Below are 25034 nucleotides of genomic sequence, written 5' to 3' on the forward strand. Positions count from 1 at the left end.
GGCCTAGTGAGGCAGATGAGAGAGGGTTCTAAAGTCATTAGGAGATTAGAGTAGCAGAGTCAGTGGTTACTCTGAGGCTACACACCACACATTAGTGGGTAAAGCCAGATGCAGAAATGAGGTAGAGCCAAGGTATGAGGCGCAGGAGAGCATTTTCCTCCTGTGACCTTCTTAGATCCCAGATCCTATAACCAGACGATAGCGTTTTCGTCCCTGGAAGAAGATAACCAAGCTAAAGAGAGACATCGGTGATAACAGCCATTACTAAAGGCTTAAAGAGGACCTTTCACTACTCTACAAACTAAAAACTAACTAGATCAGTGGGCAGAGCGGCGCCCAGGGGTCCCCCTGCACTTACTAGTAAGTCTGGGCGCCGCTCCGTTCGCCCGGTATAGGCTCCGGTGTCTGCGCTCCCTCTGACTAATTTCTTGTAGGAGGCGTGTCCCTTGCTGCATAGCCAGGCTATGAGCTGTGCGCTGCGATTGGCCAGCAGTGCAGCAAGGGACACGCCTCCTACAAGAAATTAGTCAGAGGGAGCGCAGACACCGGAGCCTATACCGGGCGAACGGAGCGGCGCCCAGACTTACTAGTAAGTGCAAGGGGACCCCTGGGCGCCGCTCTGCCCATAGGTATAGTTAGTTTTTAGTTTGTAGAGTAGTGAAAGGTCCTCTTTAATGGGCACCTTTGCACATGGTGGAGGACAATCTAGCTACAGGCAGCCTCACCATACAGTGAAGAATACAGACTAGCTACCTGTTCAAGGGCTTGGAAGATACAGAAACAAAAGGACTAAGCATACCAAATAAGTATTACAGGCAACCTCACCAAATTACTCTGGTTTACTAGGGACCTGAAGCAGAGTCACCTACCAGAACTACTGATACAGAACCTTCAAGCTAAGCTAAACCCAGCCAAACCTATTAACAGTGGATCAACAGAATTCCTCTAAATTGCAAAAGACTGTATTCTGTCTGGATGTATGTGCCGCAACTGGAACCAACATCAGTAAAAGTTGTGAGTTGTATCCTACCACTGTCTACTTCATTCTTACCATTGGTTCTACCACCGTTAACGGTACTGCCGTCACAACAAATAACCCCAAGGGACCCAGCCGCAACAAGCACCCTAAGCCCCCCTGACATCAAGGGCACCTCAACCTCCATCTAGGCTGGTGCTTCCCTACCACAGAGCGTGCCCCGGAGGATTTTGTGCTGTCCACCTCAACACTGTGCTGCCAACCCAGGGAGGCTTTCTGCTGACTGTGAGTAAACCGATAAACTGCGTGTTATTGTTTGGCCCCTCATCGGCCCACCGTGCACCTCACGTGTTGCCCCTGCGGTTCTGGCTGGCTGCAATTTCATTGCTACATGGCTATTGTTCTGCTAAATTCTCTTCAAGCAAGCAGTTCAGTGATGTGGTCCTCCTACTGCAGCGCTCTCCCTATGCATGTCCTTTCTGCTGCAGCTCTCTCACTGTAAAGCCTTATGCACATGACCATAGTTTTTGTCTACATCCAATCTAAATCTTTTGCAGATCGTACGTCGACCCATTCATTTCTATGGGTCCGCCAAAAATGCAGACAGCCCACAGATGTGATCCGTGTGCTGTCCGCATGCTGGCCGTTCTGCTAATTATAGACTATGTCCTATTCTTGTTTATTTTGCGGACAAGAATAGCCAGTTCTAGTAGTAGTGGTTTGCGGTCTGTAAAATGGATACAGTACTGTGCGTGTGGCCTAACTGTCACAGCTTCTAACAGTAGATATGGCTGCTAGCAGTTGAAAGATAAAACTGAACCTGTGCGACCACCTCAGCAAGGTGGACAGAGAAATAAAGGAAAAGAACAAACAGCAGGTGGCGCTATACAGATACATTTTATTAAAAGACTATGAATTTTTTTATGACATGCAGTTACAAATGTATTCAGATCCAGGTACTGGTTTGAAAATTGTAAGACCAATTTACACAAAAGATTGGAGGGGAGTATGCCCTGGGTCCCAGAATCCTCCTTTCACATCTATGGGAATGACAAAGGACAGCCGAATAAGTGTGCATGTTTCACAGCAGCTGCAGTGCCAAAGGTTGGGTAGCAGCCCCAATGGGCTCTTACAAGCAGTCACAATATGTCATAACCAGTTTGATGGAATATTAAAAGCTAGAGTATTATAATATTAAAATTTAAATATTTTCCAATGTTTGTTTGTTTTTTGTTTTTTTCCTTTTAAAGGGAAATGTTCCTTAAAAAATTGGAAAGGTACTGCCAGAGGACCCTTTTGGGACCAACACCTGTGGCTGGAATCAGCATTTTTTTGGCACTAAAGCAGCAGTTAAACTACAACTCCTAGCATACACACTTTCTCAGTCGAAGTGAATGGCATATACTGGGAGATGTAGTTTCACAACGGCTATAGTTCTGGAGGTGGCCGACCCCTGGGGAGAACAAAGGACTGGAGGCTTCATTCTCTACACATTTCAGCGGGGAGATAGCCAAACGTGTTCAGCTTTGGGAATTTTTGGAAAGCATTGCCTATCTTGTGAATGGGCTATAAGTTCCCGGACGTACTTCTTTTATTAGGTGTATCTAACAACCAGGTTATATACTTAATAATTTTTTGACTTCTGGTTTACTTGTTAGTAGATATTTTACTCTTTTTATTTTTTTTTACTCTACAATTAGTAACTTTTTGGTTGCGAAGTTCTGCGGAATATGTAGAAATAACGCTAATTATCCACTACATCCAGACGTGTGCACTGGGAATACTCAAGGGGTTAAGAAGAGATGGCTCAGCTGTATGGTACCCAGAATGCAGTGGGGGATGGACTGCTCGCTCTCTCCTCCTCCTCCTCCAGCATCCTCAGCATCTCTGCCGTTCATCCCTTATGCACAGAACGTACATACAGAGGGAAAAGGGGCTGGGATACCCCCAGCATGGACCGCCACCAGTGAGGGCAATGGGAGACCAGACCGGTGTGGGTGGTGGGAGAGTGACGGCCAACCCTGAGCCCGAGATGGAGGCCAGGATCCAAAAGGCGGTGGAGTTCAAGGCAGAAGGCAACCGCTGCTACAAGGACAAAAAATTCAGGGATGCTATAGGCAAGTATCACCGGGCCCTGCTGGTGCTGAAGGGTGTCCACGAAGATGGGGAGGAGAGGAAGGCCAACGGCGGAGCCGGCACAAGGTTGACGGAGGCTCAGAAGGTGCGGGTGGAGGCCACAGAGATCGAATGTTATGACAGCCTGACTGGTAGGTGGTGGAGGCTCGGATGCAGCGGTGGAGGGAGGGGGGTGGAGGACGCACTGGTGTGGAAGTGACAAGAGATTAACCCTGTGAATTGGGAACTGGTGAGGGGGAGGCACAGGGGTCCTTCGTGCTCGTTAACCTTTTGTTTGCCAGAGGGGGCACAAAAAGGACACATGGTCTGTGTCACCCTACGGTGGGAAGCTGGTAGCTCCATGCCGTGTGCCACCCTAGAAAGGATCCATGTTTTCTAGCCCCCTTCTTTCTACCCTGCAGTAGGAGGCGCAGATTCCATGTCATCAGACTCGTGATCGTGTCACCCCACAGGGGGCGCAACAGTCTCTATCACAGTGTGACCCCGCAGCGGGAGCGTCCATTAGTACTGTGCCTGCTCTTCCGTTTAGATGCCAACTGTAGCCATAACTTCATCTTCTGCCTTTTATCTATTGCATTTTCTCATTTTCGATGCAGGTGAGATTCCCCCCAAAAAATTGAAAATTAAAAAAGAATTTTATTTTAATTTATAATAAATTTTATGTACGGTAATTATTTCCAAGATTTTCCGTTTCTAGGAAAGCTGGGTGATATAAAATATAGTTTGCTTGGGTTTGTCGCACGGTAGATGACATCCTCAATATTGAGTTGGTCTAATAATATGCCAGGTTTAGAAACAGCGCCACAGGTGTCCATGGGTTGTGTCTGGTATTGCAGCTCATCCACATCCAAATAAATGGAGCTGCCGCGATACGAGACACAACCTGTGGACAGACGTGGTGCGATTTTCAGAGGAAAAAAGACCAGTTTTTTTTATGCTTTAACAAACCCATTAATAAAAATGCAATATAGTATGATATGGTATTACATGAGGTCCCCTAATAACATTACCCCTAAACTGCTAAAATAATACTGATCTACAGTCTCCAGATAATACCGCTCATATAAAACATTAACTCAATAGGTGCCACACAGTCCCAATATAAAATTAACCCCCACTGCCCAAATAACGATGCCATGCTTTGCCCAATTAGTGGCATATGATCCCAAAGCGATGCCCTACACCGCGCAATAATAGTGCTGTACAGTCACTGTAATGTATAATAATAAATATGATAAATTAGAATTTAAAAAATAAAAATAAATATATAAATATAATAATAAAAAATAACCCTTTAATGAAAATCATGCTGCACTATAATAAGGAAGAAAGAAAGAAAATAAGGGGCAGTTTTACTATTGCAAATGCACCCAAAATCCTTACACCACATTTATTAGGGGTTTGACAAGTGGGTGTGGCTAAGCAGAAATTAGATGGGAGTTAAAGGGGTTTTCTGGATCTTAGATATTGATAACCTATCCTCAGGGTGGGTAATCAATATCAGATCAGTGGGGGTCCAGCACCCGGCACCCCAAACCTATCAGCTGTTTCATGCAGAAACTGTACAGTGGATGGAGCGGGAAGCAGAAGGCTCTGTCCACTCTGCAGTTCCCGATGCTGGTGCATTGCAGCTCAGCTTCCAGTCACTTGAATGGGAGCTGAGCTGCAGTACCCCAGTGCGGCCACTACATGGCGTATGGAGCCTTCTGCATTAGACTTAATTTACTGTACAGTTTCTGCCTGAAACAACTGATCGGAGGGGGCGCCGGGTGTTGGACCCCCACTGATCTGATATTGATGAGATAACCAATTCCGAAGGAAATATCTAGGAAAATCTTAGTTTCCAAGTGTTCATATGTCACCCTTAAGGAGAAGGGGGTCAGTCTATTCTGTCTGCCTCACTGGATCTAACTAGTGCAGCGCTAGATAACTTAAAGTGATTTAGATGATGACATATTGATTGAACGGCCAGACAACTATCTGTATGCTGCACAGTGGATTACTATTGAATGACAGCAAGCAGAGATCTTGAAAACTGCGAGGAATTAATACAGATAGAATAACATTTATTTGCTAAGACTAGAATACTTCTTTACTAATTGGAACCTTCATAATAGTGAGTGCACCAGGTGCTTTCCTAAAAATCAACGACCACTTAGCGCTTAATTCATTTGGGGACTTGGACCTCATCGTGCCTATTGGACACTGCTCTCACTTGGGGTATATCCCAGTGTCCAGGCTGGTAACTCTCTTGACATGTCCCTTCTAGTAAATAATTGAATTGCCACCCATGAAATAACCATTCTGAAGCATCCTTTCTTATAGCTCTGTGTTGTTCCCGTTATTCCTACCAGAAACCTATGAATGCATTCATGACTGAGTGTTACCATTTGTGGGGGGTGTCCAGTGGCGTAGCTGTAGGGGTGGCAGAGGCTGCAGCTGCGACCAGGCCCCTAAGCCAACAAGCCTCCGTCACCACACTGACTAACCAGGCAGATCACTTCTGAATCGCTCTGTCTGATCATAGAGAGATATTTTGCAGTCGTACATTTACATTCGCCCAGATCGCTAACTTCCCCTCTCACTTGCTACAAAGGTTTAGAGGGAGCATTGCCAGGGATGCAACAAAGTCAAGTGGGGGCTGCAGTCGACTGTAATGGAGAAATAGTGCGGGAGGGGGTTGTCCTAAGCCAAACTGTTGCACTGGGGCCCATTAGCCTTAGCTAAACCCCTTGAGGTGTCCCTATCAATTCTTGAACTATCCAATCAGTGCTGTGGGTGTCAGCCTCTGCAGGAACACCATCCTTTGACCGGGGGAATGGTAATAGCCAGTTGTCAATGTATTTATAAAATTCAATGAGGAATTAGGCCAGAGATACATAGTGACTTTAGCCATGTGATCGCAGTATTAGGACCTTACCCACTTGGTCGCAGTATCGGGACCTTAGGCATGTGATAGCAGTTTTAGGACCTTAGCCACTTGATCGCAGTAATAGGACCTTAGCCACGTGAAAGCAGTATCAGGACCTTAGCCATGTGATCTCAGTATCAGGACCTTAGCCATGTGATTCTAGTTTTGGGACCTTAGCCATATGATATCAGTATCCGGACCTTAGTCATGTGATCGCAGTATCGGGACCTCAGCCACTTGATCGTAGCATTAGGACCTTAGCCATGTGATCACAGTATCAGGACCTTGGCCATATGATCACAGTATCGGGACCTTAGCTATGTGATTGCAGTATCAGGACCTTAGCCATGTGATCGCAGTATCAGGACCTTAGCCATTTGATCACAGTATCAGGACCTTAGCCACGTGAAAGCAGTATCGGAACCTTAGCCACGTGAAAGCAGTATAGGGACCTTAGCCATGTGATCGCAGTATCGGGACCTTAGCCACGTGAAAGCAGTATCGGAACCTTAGCCACGTGAAAGCAGTATCGGGACCTTAGCCATGTGATCGCAGTATTGGGACTTTAGCCATGTGATCTCAGTATCAGGACCTTAGCCATGTGATTGTAGTTTTGGGACCTTAGCCATATGATATCAGTATCGGGACCTCAGCCATGTGATCGCAGTATCGGGACCTCAGCCATGTGATCGCAGTATAAGGACCTTAGCTATGTGATCGCAGTATCGGGACCTTAGCCACATGAAAGCAGTATCGAGACCTTAGCCATGTGATCGCAGTATCGGGAACTTAGCTATGTGATCGCAGTATTAGGACCTTAGCCAAGTGATCGCAGTATCAGGACCATAGCCATGTGATTGCAGTATCAGGACCTTAGCCATGTGAACGCAGTATTGGGACCGTAGTTATAAAAAAGTCAAACCAGACGGATTTCTTGTGACTTGCATGTCATGGTCGTGGCAACTTGTGTGTTGCTATGTACAATCTCCATACTGCAATGCAAGTGGAGAGTTAAGGGAAAAGATGCTTTCATGGTAGATCCAAGTATTTACTAAAACAGACATGTCAGGAGTGCTGACAGGTTCTAATTAAAGGGGATGTCCAGATTTCTGGACTTCTGTAACTTTTGACTGAAGCTGAACCATACTCACCTGCCTTCTGCTGCCCCGCTCCAGTCCCCTTAGTCCCTAGATTCCTTCACTGGTCTTCCAGTCCCCATCCAGTAAACTTCCAGATAGATGGGGTCACGTAGACCGCCTCAGCGTTGACATATACCCAAACGATACGTGACCTAGCAGTGACATGCTGCTTGGTAACACATCATCGCTAAGGGCAATAATTGGCTGCAGCGGCACACATGACCCCAGCTATCCGGAAGTTTACAGGACAGGGATCTGAAGACCATTGAAGGAAGCCATGGATCCAGGGAACTGGAAGGGAGTGGCAGGAACGAGGTGAATTTGGTTTTTCCAACAGGCCCCTATCAAAATAAAATAAAATAAAAACTCCAGAAAGCTGAACAACCCCTGTAAGGCAGGAGGTTCCTCACTTCTGGTGTTTGGACTTGGGACCTTCTGAATGCAAGAAGCAAACAATCTTCAGCACCCTTCAATTAAGACAAAAGAAAGCTGTATGTCTGGAGAATATGCTTTTGTTGAAACTTCTCCATTTAAAAGGAGATCATTACACCCCCTAAGGAGGCAGTGAGGATGGGATGCAACCTTCTAAAATACAGTTGCAAGTGAACTCTGGAATTACCTGGAAATCTGCATTAATTACTCACAATTGTCGACAAACACAATGTAATTAAACTAATAACACACAGACGTGTACTGTCCATGTCTTTTATTGGGCACATGTTTGTCTCCTGTGTCCCTAGAACATTTTCTCAGAAGCATTGTGGAACATCAAGATGGTCTCAGACAAACTTGAGATGGGCCACAATGATTTTTCATTTGGACAGCAGTAGCTTCCCTCATGGCACTCATGAACACCAATATTGTTCAGTTGAACAAAGGTTTTTACAGTTTGTAGATTTTTCAGCAGGTCTTCTGTAACACCCCAGAGTGGTGTTACCACTCCTGAACCCTGCTATTGTCTTTAATGGACTAACACAGTGTCACCTTATGTATTTTTGTCCAGGTCCTCCACAATGTGCAATCCTAATCTTGTTATGCAATTGTTCATATGTAATATGCCTGGTTCACCAGCAGGTGGCAGCAAACACAGCAGAGCTATAGTTAGATAGAATGGAACTCACCATTCCATCCCCCCCCCCCCCCCCCCTTTGGTTAGAAGTGGGCCAGTCCTGCTTGCTACCAGAAGGAGGTGGGGCAGTTCTGGTTTGTGCTGGTTGAGACTCCCTGTTGGAGCTGCCAGGATTCTAACCTATTAGTGATGGGAAGTTCGGATCTTTCACATGAATCGGTTCATTTGAATCAGCTCATTCAAATGAACCGATTCATGAATCGGATCTTCGGTTCACTTCATGAGCCGGCAGAGGCAAGTGAACTGAAGATCAATGCGCATGCTCAGCTCATCGAATCTTCGGTTCACTTGCTGAGTCGGCTCTCAAGTGAACCGAAGGTCAGGAGGGACTGGCTTCTGGAAAACACAGCTCTGCTGCAGTGGAGCAGACTGTGTAATTGTCTGAGAGTTTTAGTTAAAAGAATCGTGTCACCGAGTCCCTACCAGACTTCCTGCTCTGCTACAGCATGTAGCAGAGCTGTGTGTGTACAGGGTGCATGTAGCATGATGCTACACTGCTGCATGCTAGATTAATGCCCCCCCGCCCCTTCCCCCCGGACGGACGGACTTACAGGGAGCCGCAGAGCAGGGAGCCTGGCCGGGACTCGGTGACTCACGGTTCTTTTAACTCAAAAGAATCAAATGAGTCTCTGACTCATTCGATTCTTTTAACTAATAGACTCAGACGATTCTCTGAGTCCCTGCGACTCCCCCTGTGCTGTGTCAGTGCTGGGCTGACTGCCTCTGATTGGTTGGAGGGCGGGGAGGGGCGGGGCTAGCGTCCCCTGGAGGCTCCTATTACACTGCCTGCTGCTGATCTGACTGAGCCGTTTCATTCGGATCGGCTCAGTCAGAGGAACCGACTCCTCCGGATCAGTGAACTGAATCGGTTCAAAAGAACGATTCGTTCATGATCCGGACATCACTATAACCTATCCCTTGGCTGAAGATAAGGGTCCATTCATACGTCCGTGGAATGGGTCCGCATCCGTTCCGCAATATCCGGAACTGATGCAGACCCATTTATTCTCAATGGAGTACGAATGGATGTGGAGAGCACACTATTGCGGACAAGAATAGGCAGTTCAATGGGGGTGCCGGCTGGGTGTATTGCAGATCCGCAAATACACTACGGACGTGTGAATGGACCCTAAGTCTGACTAAAAAGTGAAGTGCAGCGTAAAGAGGAAGCCAAGTTATACAGTCAGCTTGTCAGTACTGCAGAGTGAGAGAAAGATATAGCAGAGTTGAGTTTGCCTGCCAGTTTAATGCTAAAGCCTGCTGGAACCAAGACAAAGCCTGTAAACTGTTTGAAGAAACGTTTATTCAAAGTAAAGCTGCCATTGAACTTCATCTCAAGGTCTGGACTCAAGTTATTCTTTCCAATCCCTCAATTATTCCCCCTATTTGCTTCGGAGCCAAATCCTGGGGACCAGCACCGTGACACATAAAGAGACATTTAGGCCGGACCACCCCTACTACACCTGGGACGCGATATAGAAGCCCTGGGGTGAGGTGCCCGTCGCACTTCTGCTTGTACCCTTGGGTTCTTTCTCACCTGTTTTAGTATTGCCATTGTACTCTAGGAGTGATCTTCACAGGACGTCCACTCCTAGGGAAAGTAGCAACAGCTTTCTCCACTAGTAGATAATTTGTTTAACCATGGACTGATGTACACCCAGTTCTTCAGCAATGTTTTTGTAGTCTTTTCCCATGTCATGCATCTCTATAACACATCTTCTAAAAGTAGTTTGCATTGAGACATGGTTCATACTAACCAAGTCTTCTGACGAAAATTGTCAGTAACCAGGCTTTGGGTGCCTTTATTCCATGTGCAAAGCACCAGTGTAAGACACAATTCCAATCTCCTCTCCTTTAATGAAAAGCCACACAGAGGTTCCTTTACTTTTTCTCCCTGCACTTTGGATGTTTATTCAAAGTTTTCAATAAAAGACATGAATGGTCTGTGTGTTACAAAGTTAATACAGTTGAAAAAAGACATAAGTCCATCAAGCTCATCAAAGGGATAGGTGCGGACGCGAATCCCTGAAGGAAGTGAGACTCGGATATTAGATATTACATGTTATTAGTGTAGATTATGCTTGTCTATAATTGTGACTTGAATCAGAACACATTTTATTAGTAATTAAAGGAGTTTTCCACAATCATCATATTGATGGCTGTGGTCTCCTCAAACAGCTGATTTTCTGTGTTTATCATATTGATGACCTATCCTCGGGATAGGACATTAATATGAGATCAGCGGAAGGACTGACTGCCGGGATCCCCGCCGATCTCATATTGATGACTAAAGATGAGCGAATTTCATATTTTGAAATTCGTTCACACTTCGTTTGTTGGTAGAAGGTAAATTGCGTTATGGATTCTGTTACCACGGACCATAACGCAATTCTATGACTGAATGCCTTTAGAGGCATTCCGTTATTCATTCCATCATAATAGAAGTCTATGGGCTGCAAAACTGATACATCCCGTTTCCGTTATGCAGGGGAGTCCTCCCCTGCATAACGGAAATGGGACGGATCAGTTTTGCAGCCCATAGACTTCTATTATGACGGATTGAATAACGGAATCCCTAAAAGCATTCCGTTATGCATTCCGTCATAGAATTGCGTTATGGTCCGTGGTAACAGAATTCATATCGCAATTCACCTTTTACCAACAAACGAAGTGTGAACGGATTTCATAAGCAGAAATTCACTCATCTCTTTTGATGACGTATTCTGAGGATAGGTCATCAATATGATAATCCCAGAAAACCTCTTTAATGCAGAAATTCAGATAATTCCAAAGGGTTCACTTACTTATTCTTGCAACTAAATACCCTGCCCTGACAATGCAACATTTGAAGCTTTCAGGGAAAAGGGCATGAGTGCCGATAAAGGGCGCTTCAACACTTTCTGACGTCTGGTAACTCCTCTTCTGTATCTGCACCACAGCACCCTGAAGAACAAAACCTCAAGCCCAATGATTGAAGCAAAATTGGCAAAAGTAGAGAACGCATAAAGTCCCATGCAATATGACTCCTTGTCCACGTTTAAAAAAATTATTTGCATGACCATCAAGAGAACATGACCGATGCATTCAGATCTCCACAAGTGTCTATTGATCTGAGTGTACAACCTGCTGGTCGTTGCCTGCTGCTGTACTATATATTTGGGGAAGGGGGAGGGTTAAAATTACAGTATTTTTTAAGTTTCTGCATAAATTCCCTGCAGGTTTACAGAAGATCCATAAGCTGACATTGGCAGCCTTGGCTACAGGAGTAGACCCCATTCGTCATATCTCCATTTGGCTACTAGGTCTACCACTAATACCAAGCTTCCTTCTCCTTTCTGCCTGTGTCACTCTATACTCTGCCCTATTGTCTCTAGGATTAATGAATGTTAATAATAATCTTCTGTCCCCTGGTGATTGCTCCCCACAGCCTGTATGCTGCAGTCTGAGCTGGTAAACTACGAGAGGGTCAAGGAATATTGCCTGAAGGTGCTTGAAAAACAGAACAGCAACTTTAAAGCCACATATCGAGCCGGCATCGCCTTCTACCACTTAGGAGACTATGGCAATGCCCTGCTCTATCTCAAGGAAGCTCGAAGCCGGGAGCCTACAGGTATTTAAACCCCCTATCATTGGTAACACTGTATGTAATATGGAGGTCCATTTTGTATTAGACACAGATCTCCAGGACTTTTTGACACATTTTGACACAGAGGTGTAGTTCAAAGTATTTAACTTGAGGTATTTGGACCCTGAGGTCCTGGTTATTGACAAGTGATCTTCTAAGTAGGAATTTTACAAAATGGAGAACCCCTTTAATGAAATCTTCCAATTGATAGCAGTTGGACGAACGAATCCCCCTTACACATACATGTTCTGCTCGGCCAAGCATGTATGTGCTATCAAAGGGGAGAGAGGAGAGAACTGCTGCCAAACCCCTCTGGTGGTGGCTTACTTCCAAGTGAACAAAAGGAATGGGCATTGAAATTTGACATGTCCATTCCTTCTCACCCTTGACAGATGATGTCAACGTGTCTGATCCTTCTCTCCCTTGACAGATGATGTCAACGTGTCTGATCCTTCTCTCCCTTGACAGATGATGTCAATGTGTTCATTTCTTCTTTCCCTTGACAGATGATATCAATGTGTCCGATCCTCCTCTCCCTTGACAGATAATGTAAATGTGTCCGATCCTTCTTTCCCTTGACATGATGTCAACGTGTCTGATCCTTCTCTCCCTTGACAGATGATGTAAATGTGTCCGATCCTTCTTTCCCTTGACATGTCAATGTGTCCGATCCTTCTGTCTCTTGACAGCCAACGTCAACATGTCTAATCCTTCTCTCTCTTGACAGCCAACGTCAACACGTCTGATCCTTCTCTCTCTTGACAGCCAATGTCAACATGTCTGATCCTTCTCTCTCTTGACAGCCGATGTCAACATTTCTGATCCTTCTCTTTCTTGACAGCTGATATCAACTTGTCTGACCTTCTCTCCATTGACAGATGATGTCAACGTGTCCAACCCTTAACTCCCTTCACAGATGATGTCAGCATGTCTGATCCTTCTCTTCCTTGATAGATTACTGTATGTCAATGTGTCTGATCCTTCTCTTTCTTGTCAGATGACACCATGTCAACATGTTCCGATTCTTCTCTCCCTTAACATCATCTGTCGAGGAATGTTGGGAGCTCCCCATACACATTAGATTTTTGTCTGGTCCTGTCAAAATGGCACAACCAGACAAAAATACTCATGTGTACTACTAATGTGTATGGGGGCCCTAATGCAGGCTCTAAGAGGGTATTGTATGACTTCTACCCTGGGTTCTTTGTACCCCATTGTTATGCTCTACCCCACAAGCCCTGCACTAGACATCCCACTTACCAGTTTTGCCTGGAGTGCTCCTTTAGAGGCTTGTTTTGTTATAGAAATTTTTGTATAAGAGATATCAAACATGGTGTCATTGGATGGTCACCTTAACGAATAAGGCCTATCCTAGCTATGCTGAGATTAGAGTTATATAGCATGATGGGTCTCTGTACATCTCGAAGTTCCCCTTAAAGAAAAAAAAATGCAAACCATGAAGCTAATAAACTGCATGAACACTGCCTACAACAGGCAGAACATTAAGAGTTTTGGGTGGAATCACCCTTTAAGCTAATTTGCATATCCCATTTCAACACGTAGAGATGAAATGTGACTGTTCTTCTCTTTTCATACAGACACTAATGTTCTTCGCTACATCCAGCTGACAGAAATGAAAGTGCAGCGGTCAAACCAACGGGAAAGGAAAGGTCTTAAGGAGGTGATTGGATAGCCCAACGTTGGACCTGAACCTACCCTTCACCAGACTTGTATGTTGAGATACTGTGAGCAAGAGCATGGTGGCTGATACTGAGCATCGCCCTGTGCAAACCTCAACAGTCTTTCTCTCATCAAGAGACCACGATATAAAAGAATCATGCAGCTCTGGCACTTTATATAAATTATTTAATGAAAAAAAGATTATTTTATACATCTATCTGCCTCTCGACTACCTATAATGTGTCAATGCATGCAGCAAGTGTTCATGTGTATGTGTGTGTTTCTCTACGATTACGTGTCTAGACAACACACACATAGATATAGGACATATTCATATTTGGACGGGTCATGCTCAGTAGCTCTGGAGGCAGCATGCTGATTAACGAAGCTCCTAATCTCAGCTTCCATCCATGCCATATTGCATCTATTAAGAAAAACTGCCCCAATGACATAATGAGCCACCGGCTGATACAAGCAAGATGACCCCCTCTACTTAGATCCATGTGAAATGGAGACTTCCGATTGCAAATGTGTGCATCTCGACCTGTCCTCCCCCTCTGCACCGGCCCTAACAAGTGACTGCATTGTGTTCAGATTTACAGGAATGATCAAGACTGTTACACAAAATGGAAGGAAGTGTGATACCTGATCATTTAACGCCGCCTCTGCACCTTACACTTCTATTTAACGCTTGGCACTTTCGGCATAAGCGGGAACCATCATTCAGACCGAGCGACTCCCTCATGCCATATGAAGTGAAATCGTGCTTTGTTTTTCAGTCTCTGAAACATAAGGATGTCGTGTAGGACTTTCTTTTGTAAATAAAAGCCAACAAACTCTGTTCCTGAATCTTTTTTCAAATGTAAAAAATAAATAAAGAAAAATCTAAAATTGCTTTATTTAGAGCAATGTAAATCCAGTGTGATCGTCGAGTCATAACAATGATTGTTTTTTATTCAAAGATATGGAAGGAAAAATTTTCCCAGTCTTAACTGTATTGATTTTCTAAAAATATTTGTAATTTATTTTACTTACTTTACTTACTTTTAGTTTATTTTCATGCTGTTTATTTTATTTATTTGTTATTTTACTTTATTTACTTTAATTATTTAAAAATTTTAGTTTATTTTCATTTTATGTTATTTTGCTTACTTTATTTCAATTAAGGCTAGAGCCACATGGCGACAGTTGTCGCGTGACAATTTTTATAATGGTAGCCAATGGTGTCACACTGCGACATGCTGCGACTGCAACACGACAGTCTAAAAAATTCCATCCAGGATGGATTTTTGTGCGACTGTCATGTCACAGTCGCAGCATGTCGTGGTGCGCCACCATTGACTATCTTTACAAAATATGTTGTGTGACACATGTTACAGTGTAGTTGTACCCTATATGTCATGCGATACATAGCCTTAGCCTAAAGGGCATCTGTCAGCTGATTTTTACCTATAAAAATAGATGACCTGTTACATGTGCACTTGACAGCTGAAGGCATCTGTGTTGGTCCCATGTTCATATGTGCGCACATTGCTGAGAAAAATGTTTTAATATATGCAAATGAGCCTCTAGGAGCAATGGGGGCGTTGTCATTACACCTAGAGGCTCAGCTCTCTCTGCAATTGCTGCGCCCTCTGCACTTTGATTGACAGGACCAGGCAGTGAGAACTTCATCACACGTGACCCTGTCAAAGTGCAGAGGGTGCAACAGCTGAAGAGAGAGCAGAGCCTCTAGGTGTAACGGTAACGCCCCTTTTGCTCCAAGAGGCTCATTTGCATATCTTAAAACATCATGTTTTTCAGCAATGCGGGCACATAGGAACATGGGACCAACACAGATGCCTTCAGCTGCCGAGTACACATGTAACAGGTCAGCCAGTGTCATAGGTACAAAACTGCTGACAGATGCCTTTTAATCCACCCTATTGTGGATAAAAAAAATTTAGAAAAAAAAAATCCATTAGCTTCTTTACACCAAATACGTTTTGATTTTAGTTGGTCATGAAAAAATGACGCTTCCTTTTTGCTAATCATCATTCTATTGACTTCAGTGTAAAATAACTGTTTTATTTTTGTGTCATCCCTCTGTTATTCCTCCTGGAAATGTAGGACTACAATGACAGCTAGGGGTTATTATTAACTTTTCCAATGGTTTGCGTGTTGGGAAATTTCCAAATGGCACGTGGAATTTGAACGGAAAGTTGTCAGTTTATTCCTATTATTTTCCAGGCAGAACAACAGAGTAAGAACTACAAATTTAAAGAATGGATGCTACAGAAAAGAATCTAAACTGGTCTGTTCTTATGCTGCCGATGGGTCTCCGAGGCCCCTCAAGCACACCAGGGACCCCTATAGCTACCTTTATAAAATTCTATGCATGTCCAGTAAGGAGGCCAATAAAGGTCATCTCGGTCGTGCGACAGGGGGGGTCTGGCGTCTGGCTGAAAGGTCCATGGGGGTGAACAATACCTTTAAGGGGGTATTTACAAATCTCCCTGACAGAGACTGAAGTTTGGCAATACTGACCTTGATTTCGCCCCTGTTCTGCCATTTCAGGATGTGCATTTAGATGGTGCCATTATTAACCCTTATGTGGACTGTGAGACTTGCAGTAACCTATCCAGATATTACGGAACATGACAGAAACTCGCCGCAGACCAGAGTGGTAAAATTCTTTATTAATACTTCAGTCACCATTAAGACGACAACGGATGGAGCAAGTTGGGGTACGTCTTACACCCTTTAGCTGCTGGAAGTCACTACATCCTGCCTATTGCCATGCTACAATGCAGCTAAGCCAGCGACTTCCAAGATTTCGGCAAGGTCTTTGGCGCTCCGAGACGGGGCTGATGGTAAGGAAACTTGTAAACACAGGTGGGTTAGGCAAAGGCTCAGACATTTTCACAGAAATCAATTAGATAATCCAACCCCAGTGTGTTGAAGGACTGGTCAAGTACCATGTTGAACACTTTAATAAGCTAAGATTCCCAGATAATTCGTGGACTGGAACCTGCCTGCTCCGCTTCAGCTACTCCTGACAATAGGAATAAAGTGGGGGAGGGGGTCCACCCCTTATTTTATTTGATTATTTTTTATATATTTTTTTAAACCCGTGGGGTAACAACACAAAATACATTCATGAGAGACGCTCCTTCTCTTCATGAGGCAGCGGCCGGATAATACTTGGTGCCAATGGCCTTCTACGGTTAAGACACGTCCGCTCCCGTATTATAATAAGGGTCAGTCTGTGGCTGTACCCCTCCCCCACACAAAGGGACAGTGTTGTCCAGTCTTTGCCCTTCCACTTCCATGTCCAGCAGGGTCTCCTCGACCCCCCCAACCTGGATACCATCTGCGGATCCGCTGGAGCTGGCATCCCCCCCGCTGCCAGATGGAGATGAACTGTGAGTCCGAGAAAGGGACACAAATTTCCAAGGGTCCAAACGGGGCCGGCCAGAAGAGGGTCGAGGCCGAGGTGCAAATTCCAAGGTGGTGGGTCTTTCTACTGCCGGATCCTTGTCATAGGGTTTACGTCTGGCTGGAGGGGGAAACACAAAGTGGGGGTCCGGAAGGCGAGGAAAAGGAGTGTGTTCTTTGGAACCTGTGGGGGGAAAATTATTGATTATATTTACTGTATGATTCCTAAAGATAAGTAGCGCCAACAATATAGGGGACCCGCTTATCTCCCTTACTAAATAACATACATGCCCTTTGTGAAGGTTGATGGGAAGAGGAGACTTAAAGGGGTATTCCCATCTGAGACAATGGGACCCGCACCTATATCGAGAACGGAGCAGGAAAGGTTGTGGCTGGAGGACCCCAGGTTTCCCCAGATACGGCCACCACCAAGCGCTCTCCCCATAGAAGTGAATGGGAGCGCATTGCGCATGCGCAGCCACCGCTCCCATTCACTTTTAGGGGCCTGACGGAAATAGCCGAGCCAGCCCTCAGCTATTTTTGGCGACCTTATAGAAACAAATTTTATGCGGCTGCGCATGCGCATTGCGCCCTCCACCACTTTCAGGGCTCCGTTCTCTGTGTAGGTGCGGGTGCCAGAGGTGGGACCTGCACCTATCAGACAATGGGGGCATATCCTAGCGACGCCCAGTTGTAAGAGATAATCTCACAACTGGAGCATTTTTGGAACATATATCAGGCAGCAAGTAAACAGTTCTTGTTGGAAGCAGGAAAAATGGGCAAGTGATGGTTAGACAACTGGGTAAGAGCAGCTCCAAAATGGCAGGTCTTGTGGGGTGTTCTCAGTATGCCGTGGTTAGCACCTACCAAAAATGATCCATGGAAGGACAACCAGTGAACTGGCAATAGTGATATTGGTGATCAAGGCTCGCTGATGTGTGTGGGGCTGGTTCTGTACAGGTCATATGTGGCCGACATTACACACTATTATAAGGGGGGGGGGGCAATCATGGCTGACATTATACACTATTATAAGGGGGAAGCAATCATGGCTGACATTATACACTATTATAAGGGGGGAAGAAATCATGGCTGACATTATACACTATTATAAGGGGGGAAGAAATCATGGCTGACATTATACACTATTATAAGGGGGGGGGGCAATCATGGCTGACATTATACACTATTATAAGGGGGGAAGAAATCATGGCTAACATTATACACTATTATAAGGGGGGAAGCAATCATGGCTGACATTATACACTATTATAAGGGGGAAGCAATCATGGCTGACATACACTATTATAAGGGGGGGGCAATCATGGCTGACATTATACACTATTATAAGGGGGAAATAAATCATGGCTGACATTATACACTATTATAAGGGGGCAATCATGGCTGACATACACTATTATAAGGGGGCAATCATGGCTGACATTATACACTATTATAAGGGGGAAGCAATCATGGCTGACATTATACACTATTATAAGGGGGAAAGAAATCATGGCTGACATTATACACTATTATAAGGGGGAAAGAAATCATGGCTGACATTATACACTATTATAAAGGGGGGGGGCAATCATGGCTGACATTATACACTATTATAAGGGGGAAAGAAATCATGGCTGACATTACACTATTATAAAGGGGGGGGCAATCATGGCTGACATTATACACTATTATAAAGGGGGGGGGCAATCGTGGCTGACATTATACACTATTATAAGGGGGGGGGCAATCATGGCTGACATTATACACTATTATAAGGGGGGGGGGCAATCATGGCTGACATTATACACTATTATAAGGGGGGGGGGCAATCATGGCTGACATTATACACTATTATAAGGGGGGCAATCATGGCTGACATTATACACTATTATAAGGGGGGGCAATCATAGCTGACATTATACACTATTATAAGGGGGGGGCAATCATGGCTGACATTATACACTATTATAAGGGGGGAAGCAATCATGGCTGACATTATACACTATTATAAGGGGGGAAGCAATCATGGCTGATATTATACACTATTATAAGGGGGAAAGAAATCATGGCTGACATTATACACTATTATAAGGGGGGGCAATCATGGCTGACATTATACACTATAATAAGGGGGCGCAATCATCGCTGACATTATACACTATTATAAGGGGGGGCAATCATGGCTGACATTATACACTATTTTAAGGGCCGGCAATCATGGCTGACATTATACACTATTATAAGGGGGCAATCATGGCTGACATTATACACTATTATAAAGGGGGCAATCATGGCTGACATTATACACTATTATAAGGGGGGCAATCGTGGCTGACATTATACACTATTATAAGGGGGGCAATCATGGCTGACATTATACACTATTATAAGGGGTGGCAATCATGGCTGACATTATACACTATTATAAGGGGGGGGGGCAATCATGGCTGACATTATACACTATTATAAGGGGGGAAGGAATCATGGCTGACATTATACACTATTATAAGGGGGGGGCAATCATGGCTGACATTATACACTATTATAAGGGGGGAAGGAATCATGGCTGACATTATACACTATTATAAGGGGGGCAATCATGGCTGACATTATACACTATTATAAGGGGGGCAATCGTGGCTGACATTATACACTATTATAAGGGGGGGCAATCATGGCTGACATTATACACTATTATAAGGGGGGGCAATCATGGCTGACATTATACACTATTATAAGGGGGGCAATCATGGCTGACATTATACACTATTATAAGGGGGGGCAATCATGGCTGACATTATACACTATTATAAGGGGGGAAGGAATCATGGCTGACATTATACACTATTATAAGGGGGGGGCAATCATGGCCGGCATTATACACTATTATAAAGGGGGGGCAATCATGGCTGACATTATACACTATTATAAGGGGGGAAGCAATCATGGCTGACATTATACACTATGATAAGGGGGGAAGCAATCATGGCTGACATTATACACTATTATAAGGGGGGAAGCAATCATGGCTGACATTATACACTATTATAAGGGGGGAAGCAATCATGGCTGATATTATACACTATTATAAGGGGGAAAGAAATCATGGCTGACATTATACACTATTATAAGGGGGGGGGGCAATCATGGCCGACATTATACACTATTATAAGGGGGGGCAATCATGGCTGACATTATACACCATTATAAAGGGGGGGGGGCAATCATGGCTGACATTATACACTATTATAAGGGGGGAAGCAATCATGGCTGATATTATACACTATTATAAGGGGGGGGGGCAATCATGGCCGACATTATACACTATTATAAGGGGGGAAGCAATCATGGCTGACATTATACACTATTATAGGGGGGGGGGGCAATCATGGCTGACATTATACACTATTATAAGGGGGGGGGCAATCATGGCTGACATTATACACTATTATAAGGGGGGCAATCATGGCTGACATTATACACTATTATAAGGGGGCAATCATGGCTGACAATATACACTATTATAAGGGGGGGCAATCATGGCTGACATTATACACTATTATAAGGGGGGGCAATCATGGCTGACATTATACACTATTATAAGGGGGGAAGCAATCATGGCTGACATTATACACTATTATAAGGGGGGGCAATCATGGCTGACATTATACACTATTATAAGGGGGAAGCAATCATGGCTGACATTATACACTATTATAAGGGGGGAAGCAATCATGGCTGACATTATACACTATTATAAGGGGGGAAGCAATCATGGCTGACATTATACACTATTATAAGGGGGAAAGAAATCATGGCTGACATTATACACTATTATAAGGGGGGAAGCAATCATGGCTGACATTATACACTATTATAAGGGGGGAAGCAATCATGGCTGACATTATACACTATTATAGGGGGGGGCAATCATGGCTGACATTATACACTATTATAAGGGGGGGGGCAATCATGGCTGACATTATACACTATTATAAGGGGGGGGCAATCATGGCTGACATTATACACTATTATAAGGGGGGGGGGCAATCATGGCTGACATTATACACTATTATAAGGGGGCAATCATGGCTGACAATATACACTATTATAAGGGGGGCAATCATGGCTGACATTATACACTATTATAAGGGGGGGGCAATCATGGCTGACATTATACACTATTATAAGGGGGGAAGCAATCATGGCTGACATTATACACTATTATAAGGGGGGGGCAATCATGGCTGACATTATACACTATTATAAGGGGGAAGCAATCATGGCTGACATTATACACTATTATAAGGGGGGAAGCAATCATGGCTGACATTATACACTATTATAAGGGGGAAAGAAATCATGGCTGACATTATACACTATTATAAGGGGGGGGCAATCATGGCTGACATTATACACTATTATAAGGGGGGGCAATCATGGCTGACATTATACACTATTTTAAGGGCCGGCAATCATGGCTGACATTATACACTATTATAAGGGGGGAAGCAATCATGGCTGACATTATACACTATTATAAGGGGGGAAGCAATCATGGCTGACATTATACACTATTATAGGGGGGGCAATCATGGCTGACATTATACACTATTATAAGGGGGGGGGGGCAATCATGGCTGACATTATACACTATTATAAGGGGGGGCAATCATGGCTGACATTATACACTATTATAAGGGGGCAATCATGGCTGACAATATACACTATTATAAGGGGGGGCAATCATGGCTGACATTATACACTATTATAAGGGGGGGGCAATCATGGCTGACATTATACACTATTATAAGGGGGGGCAATCATGGCTGACATTATACACTATTATAAGGGGGCAATCATGGCTGACAATATACACTATTATAAGGGGGGGCAATCATGGCTGACATTATACACTATTATAAGGGGGGGGCAATCATGGCTGACATTATACACTATTATAAGGGGGGGGCAATCATGGCTGACATTATACACTATTATAGAGGGCTGACACTGTTAAGGGTGCAGAAATAAAAGCGCTGATTGGGGTGCACTTTAGTACAGTACATTATCGCCTATATCATCTGTAACTATAAAGCAACCCAGAAACACTCCTGGATACTCAGATACTAGGTCGACTGCAGACTGAGTACAGCTGACGCGCTTCGGCTATGTTGATGCTGCAGATGATTTTAAAGGGCATTCTGGGGGAGTCTTCATTCCCTGCCAGACCACAGCGCACAAAGCTCTTCCAAAAACAGAAAAATTATATCTGCCTCACTTCCCATTCGCCTACACGCTGTAGAGGACAAATCTACGCACGACCCATGTTACTTCACATCTACCTGCTGTGTGGACAAAATGACTCCGTGCTGAAGTGGCCTCACATTACATAGGGGGAGCCCCCCCAATAACCGGCAAATGCAAGTCCTTGACAGGTCTCCTGTGGTCAAGTCATTGCAATGTCTAAACAGCATTTCTTTGTTACATCCGTTTCTGGAAAAGATGGGTGACAATGTGGTCACAATTACTGCTCCCATAGGAGCTGTCATCCAGCTTTCATACAGTCCTAGCTCTGCAGTGATACTTTGCCATTCAGAAGTCTAGGAAAGTTGGGTCATAAACCATCTGGGACCTGTAACACTCGGGGTCCAATGACTCCAGTTTGCCCTATTTTGCTACCCGTCTAATTGAAGATGCCTTCTTAGAGTAAGTGTTGTACGCCTGCCATGTATATAGCCACAGGGGCCAGACATAGAGGAGTGGGGGCAAAATAGTACCCCCTACTGATGTGGTTACCTACTACCATGCCATGCTCGTAACAGGAGCTTTGTGTCAATTCACATTACACATGGAGAAGAAGGGGCCCCTATCCTTCAGGAGCCCCAAAGCAGCCACCTTGGCTGGCCATATTGTATACATGCTCTTGTATAGCACATGTAGGCTGGGGACCCGGTGCCTTCATTCAGCACCAAACTGAAGTCCCTTGGGCCCACCAGAGGATATGATTGAGGGCCCACCTTCTGCGCATACAGAACCTTAAGGGCCCTGTTTTATTAGGGGTCCATTATTGTCAGAGCTTGAACCCACCGGATGATCCTTTGGTGGCCAAGTCCAACCCTGCCTTCATTCCTGAGCACGTCAATGTCAAATATAGCATGTAGGTTGCCTGCAGTTTTAAGCTGCACAGAGTGTTTAAGCACTGGGTATCTGTGTTCTGCTAAAACAACCAGGTGACATTGGCATAATGTCCTCTACAAGGGAAAATGAAAAGAGCAAGCTACCAATAAAAACAAAAAATACTGACCTGTGTCCCCCAGCTGAGGCGGGCTGCTGCCATCTGAGGGTGAGCGCCGGTGACCCTGTATGACCTGCCGTATGGCCCCATCAGATGGAGTCCTCCTGTGGCCTCTTGTAGAAGAGGAGTTAGGACGGGTGGCCGTGACGTGTGTAGGAGTCAGTGATTGCCGGGGGTCCCGCTTAAAGCTTTCCACTTTATAGTCCACAAGTGGGTTTTGCCCATCGCTCTGCTCCCTACCGGTCTCCTTGGGACCTAGATGCCCACAGGGCGCGTTATCACCGGCCAAAACAGCCTCGTCGCTATCTGAACGGATAAGGGACTTGGTGGAGTTACAGTCTGAGATGGAAGACAAGGAGATGAGGGTGACTGAACTGGGAGGGATGACCGGCTCCTCTTTAGAAATAGAGCGACTGGGGGAGTTGGCGTTGCGTCGCTGACCCCTTCCTGCCCACTGAAAGATTCCCTTTCTCTTTTCTTCCTGGGGCACCAGTTCGGCGAGGTCAGTACCCAATGCCACGGCCGCTAAGAGGGACGCACATCCTAGCAGCACCAGTTCACTTTTCCTGCGCGATTGAGGGGTGCGCTTAGGACTGTCTGAAGATGACGCGGCAGATAGGCTGGAGTCCTCGGTGTTACTCTTGACATCGGTCTGGAGGGGTAACGTGAGGTAGGACTGTGTGGAATACGGGGACTGGGGAACGGAGCCTTCATTCTCTGAATATTCCTCTGCAATGATAAAAAATAATCAGGTAATGTGTTAGGACTGGTGACGTCACGTCCATCGGTCCCATGGCCTCTCTGCAGTTCAGTCCCATTCAAGCGACTTTCATTTTGGTTCTCTTTGCAGAGCGGAGTAGGCAGTAGATGGATCCTAAGACAGTCTATGGACTCTGAGGACACCAACAGAAATGAACAGAGGTCCGCCGAGAGCTTCTGCACCCTCAATTTACTGATCAGGGGGATCTCAGCACCCAGACTGCAAACAATTGAAAGTTTGGGAAAATGTTGGGTGTACTTTAAAGTTGCCATACACATGACATGAATGTTGGCTGAACCTGTGTGGTGCGGGGTGGGGTGGGGGCTCGGGGCTCCGGGGAATACAGAAGAATTGGGCATGTTGGAATTCAGTATGCCTGATTCTTGGTTCTCATGGGAGATAAGATTCTAATAGATAGAGCTGACAGTATACCAGAGCCTGCAGAGGGAGTACAAACTGGCCCCATATCTGGAGAAACTCCCCAATCCAAAAGGTTGACAGATCTGAGCCGGTACAGACTGAGCGCCCACAGCCTGCTCATTGAATCCGGGCGTCATCGACAGAGGTACATGCCCAGGGAGAGCAGACTGTGCCAGCAGTGCGACCAGGAGACCGTGGAGGATGAGGCTCATTTCCTGCTGCGGTGCCCCAAATACTCAGCAGTGAGGGAGACTCACTTCAGGAGACTGTCTGATCTCTGCCCAGACTTCATCTCCATGGAAGAGGAGGAGAGACTCTCCATACTGCTAGGGGAAGAGGAGAACACACCGACCACAGCAGCACAATATATTACTGCCTGCCATAGACTGAGAGGAGCCTGATATACCATGGACTCCTATACCCCCACCCTGGACGTGTCCCCACCCCCCAACCCTACCCAATTATTTCCCACTTGCTTTGGCAATGCTAAAATGTATTTAGTCCTGCCAATAAAGCTGATTTGATTTGATTTGGATAGAT

General features: G+C 45.1%; 2 protein-coding genes across 2 annotated transcripts in view; one reads left to right on the plus strand and one right to left on the minus strand.

Annotated features, from left to right (window-relative positions):
* The first annotated feature begins 2882 nt into the window (after window positions 1-2882).
* TTC9B (tetratricopeptide repeat domain 9B) lies at window positions 2883-13609 on the plus strand. The gene is made up of 3 exons (XM_044269139.1): window positions 2883-3243; window positions 11719-11901; window positions 13515-13609. Exons 1-3 carry the CDS (start codon window positions 2952-2954, stop codon window positions 13607-13609), a joined length of 570 nt encoding a protein of 189 aa, XP_044125074.1. The 5' UTR covers window positions 2883-2951.
* Window positions 13610-16254: 2645 nt separating this feature from the next.
* MAP3K10 (mitogen-activated protein kinase kinase kinase 10) overlaps window positions 16255-25034 on the minus strand; it is a 47902-nt gene continuing 39122 nt past the window's right edge. The window contains exons 10-11 of the mRNA XM_044305915.1: window positions 23324-24043; window positions 16255-17197 (exon numbers count right to left, since the gene is read on the minus strand). Of these exons, the coding sequence (XP_044161850.1) occupies window positions 16803-17197; window positions 23324-24043 (1115 nt within the window). The 3' untranslated portion in view covers window positions 16255-16802. The remainder of the gene's footprint in view (window positions 17198-23323; window positions 24044-25034) is intronic.

This window comes from Bufo gargarizans, chromosome 9 (assembly GCF_014858855.1).
Source record: "Bufo gargarizans isolate SCDJY-AF-19 chromosome 9, ASM1485885v1, whole genome shotgun sequence".
Classification (NCBI taxonomy): Eukaryota; Metazoa; Chordata; class Amphibia; order Anura; family Bufonidae; genus Bufo; species Bufo gargarizans.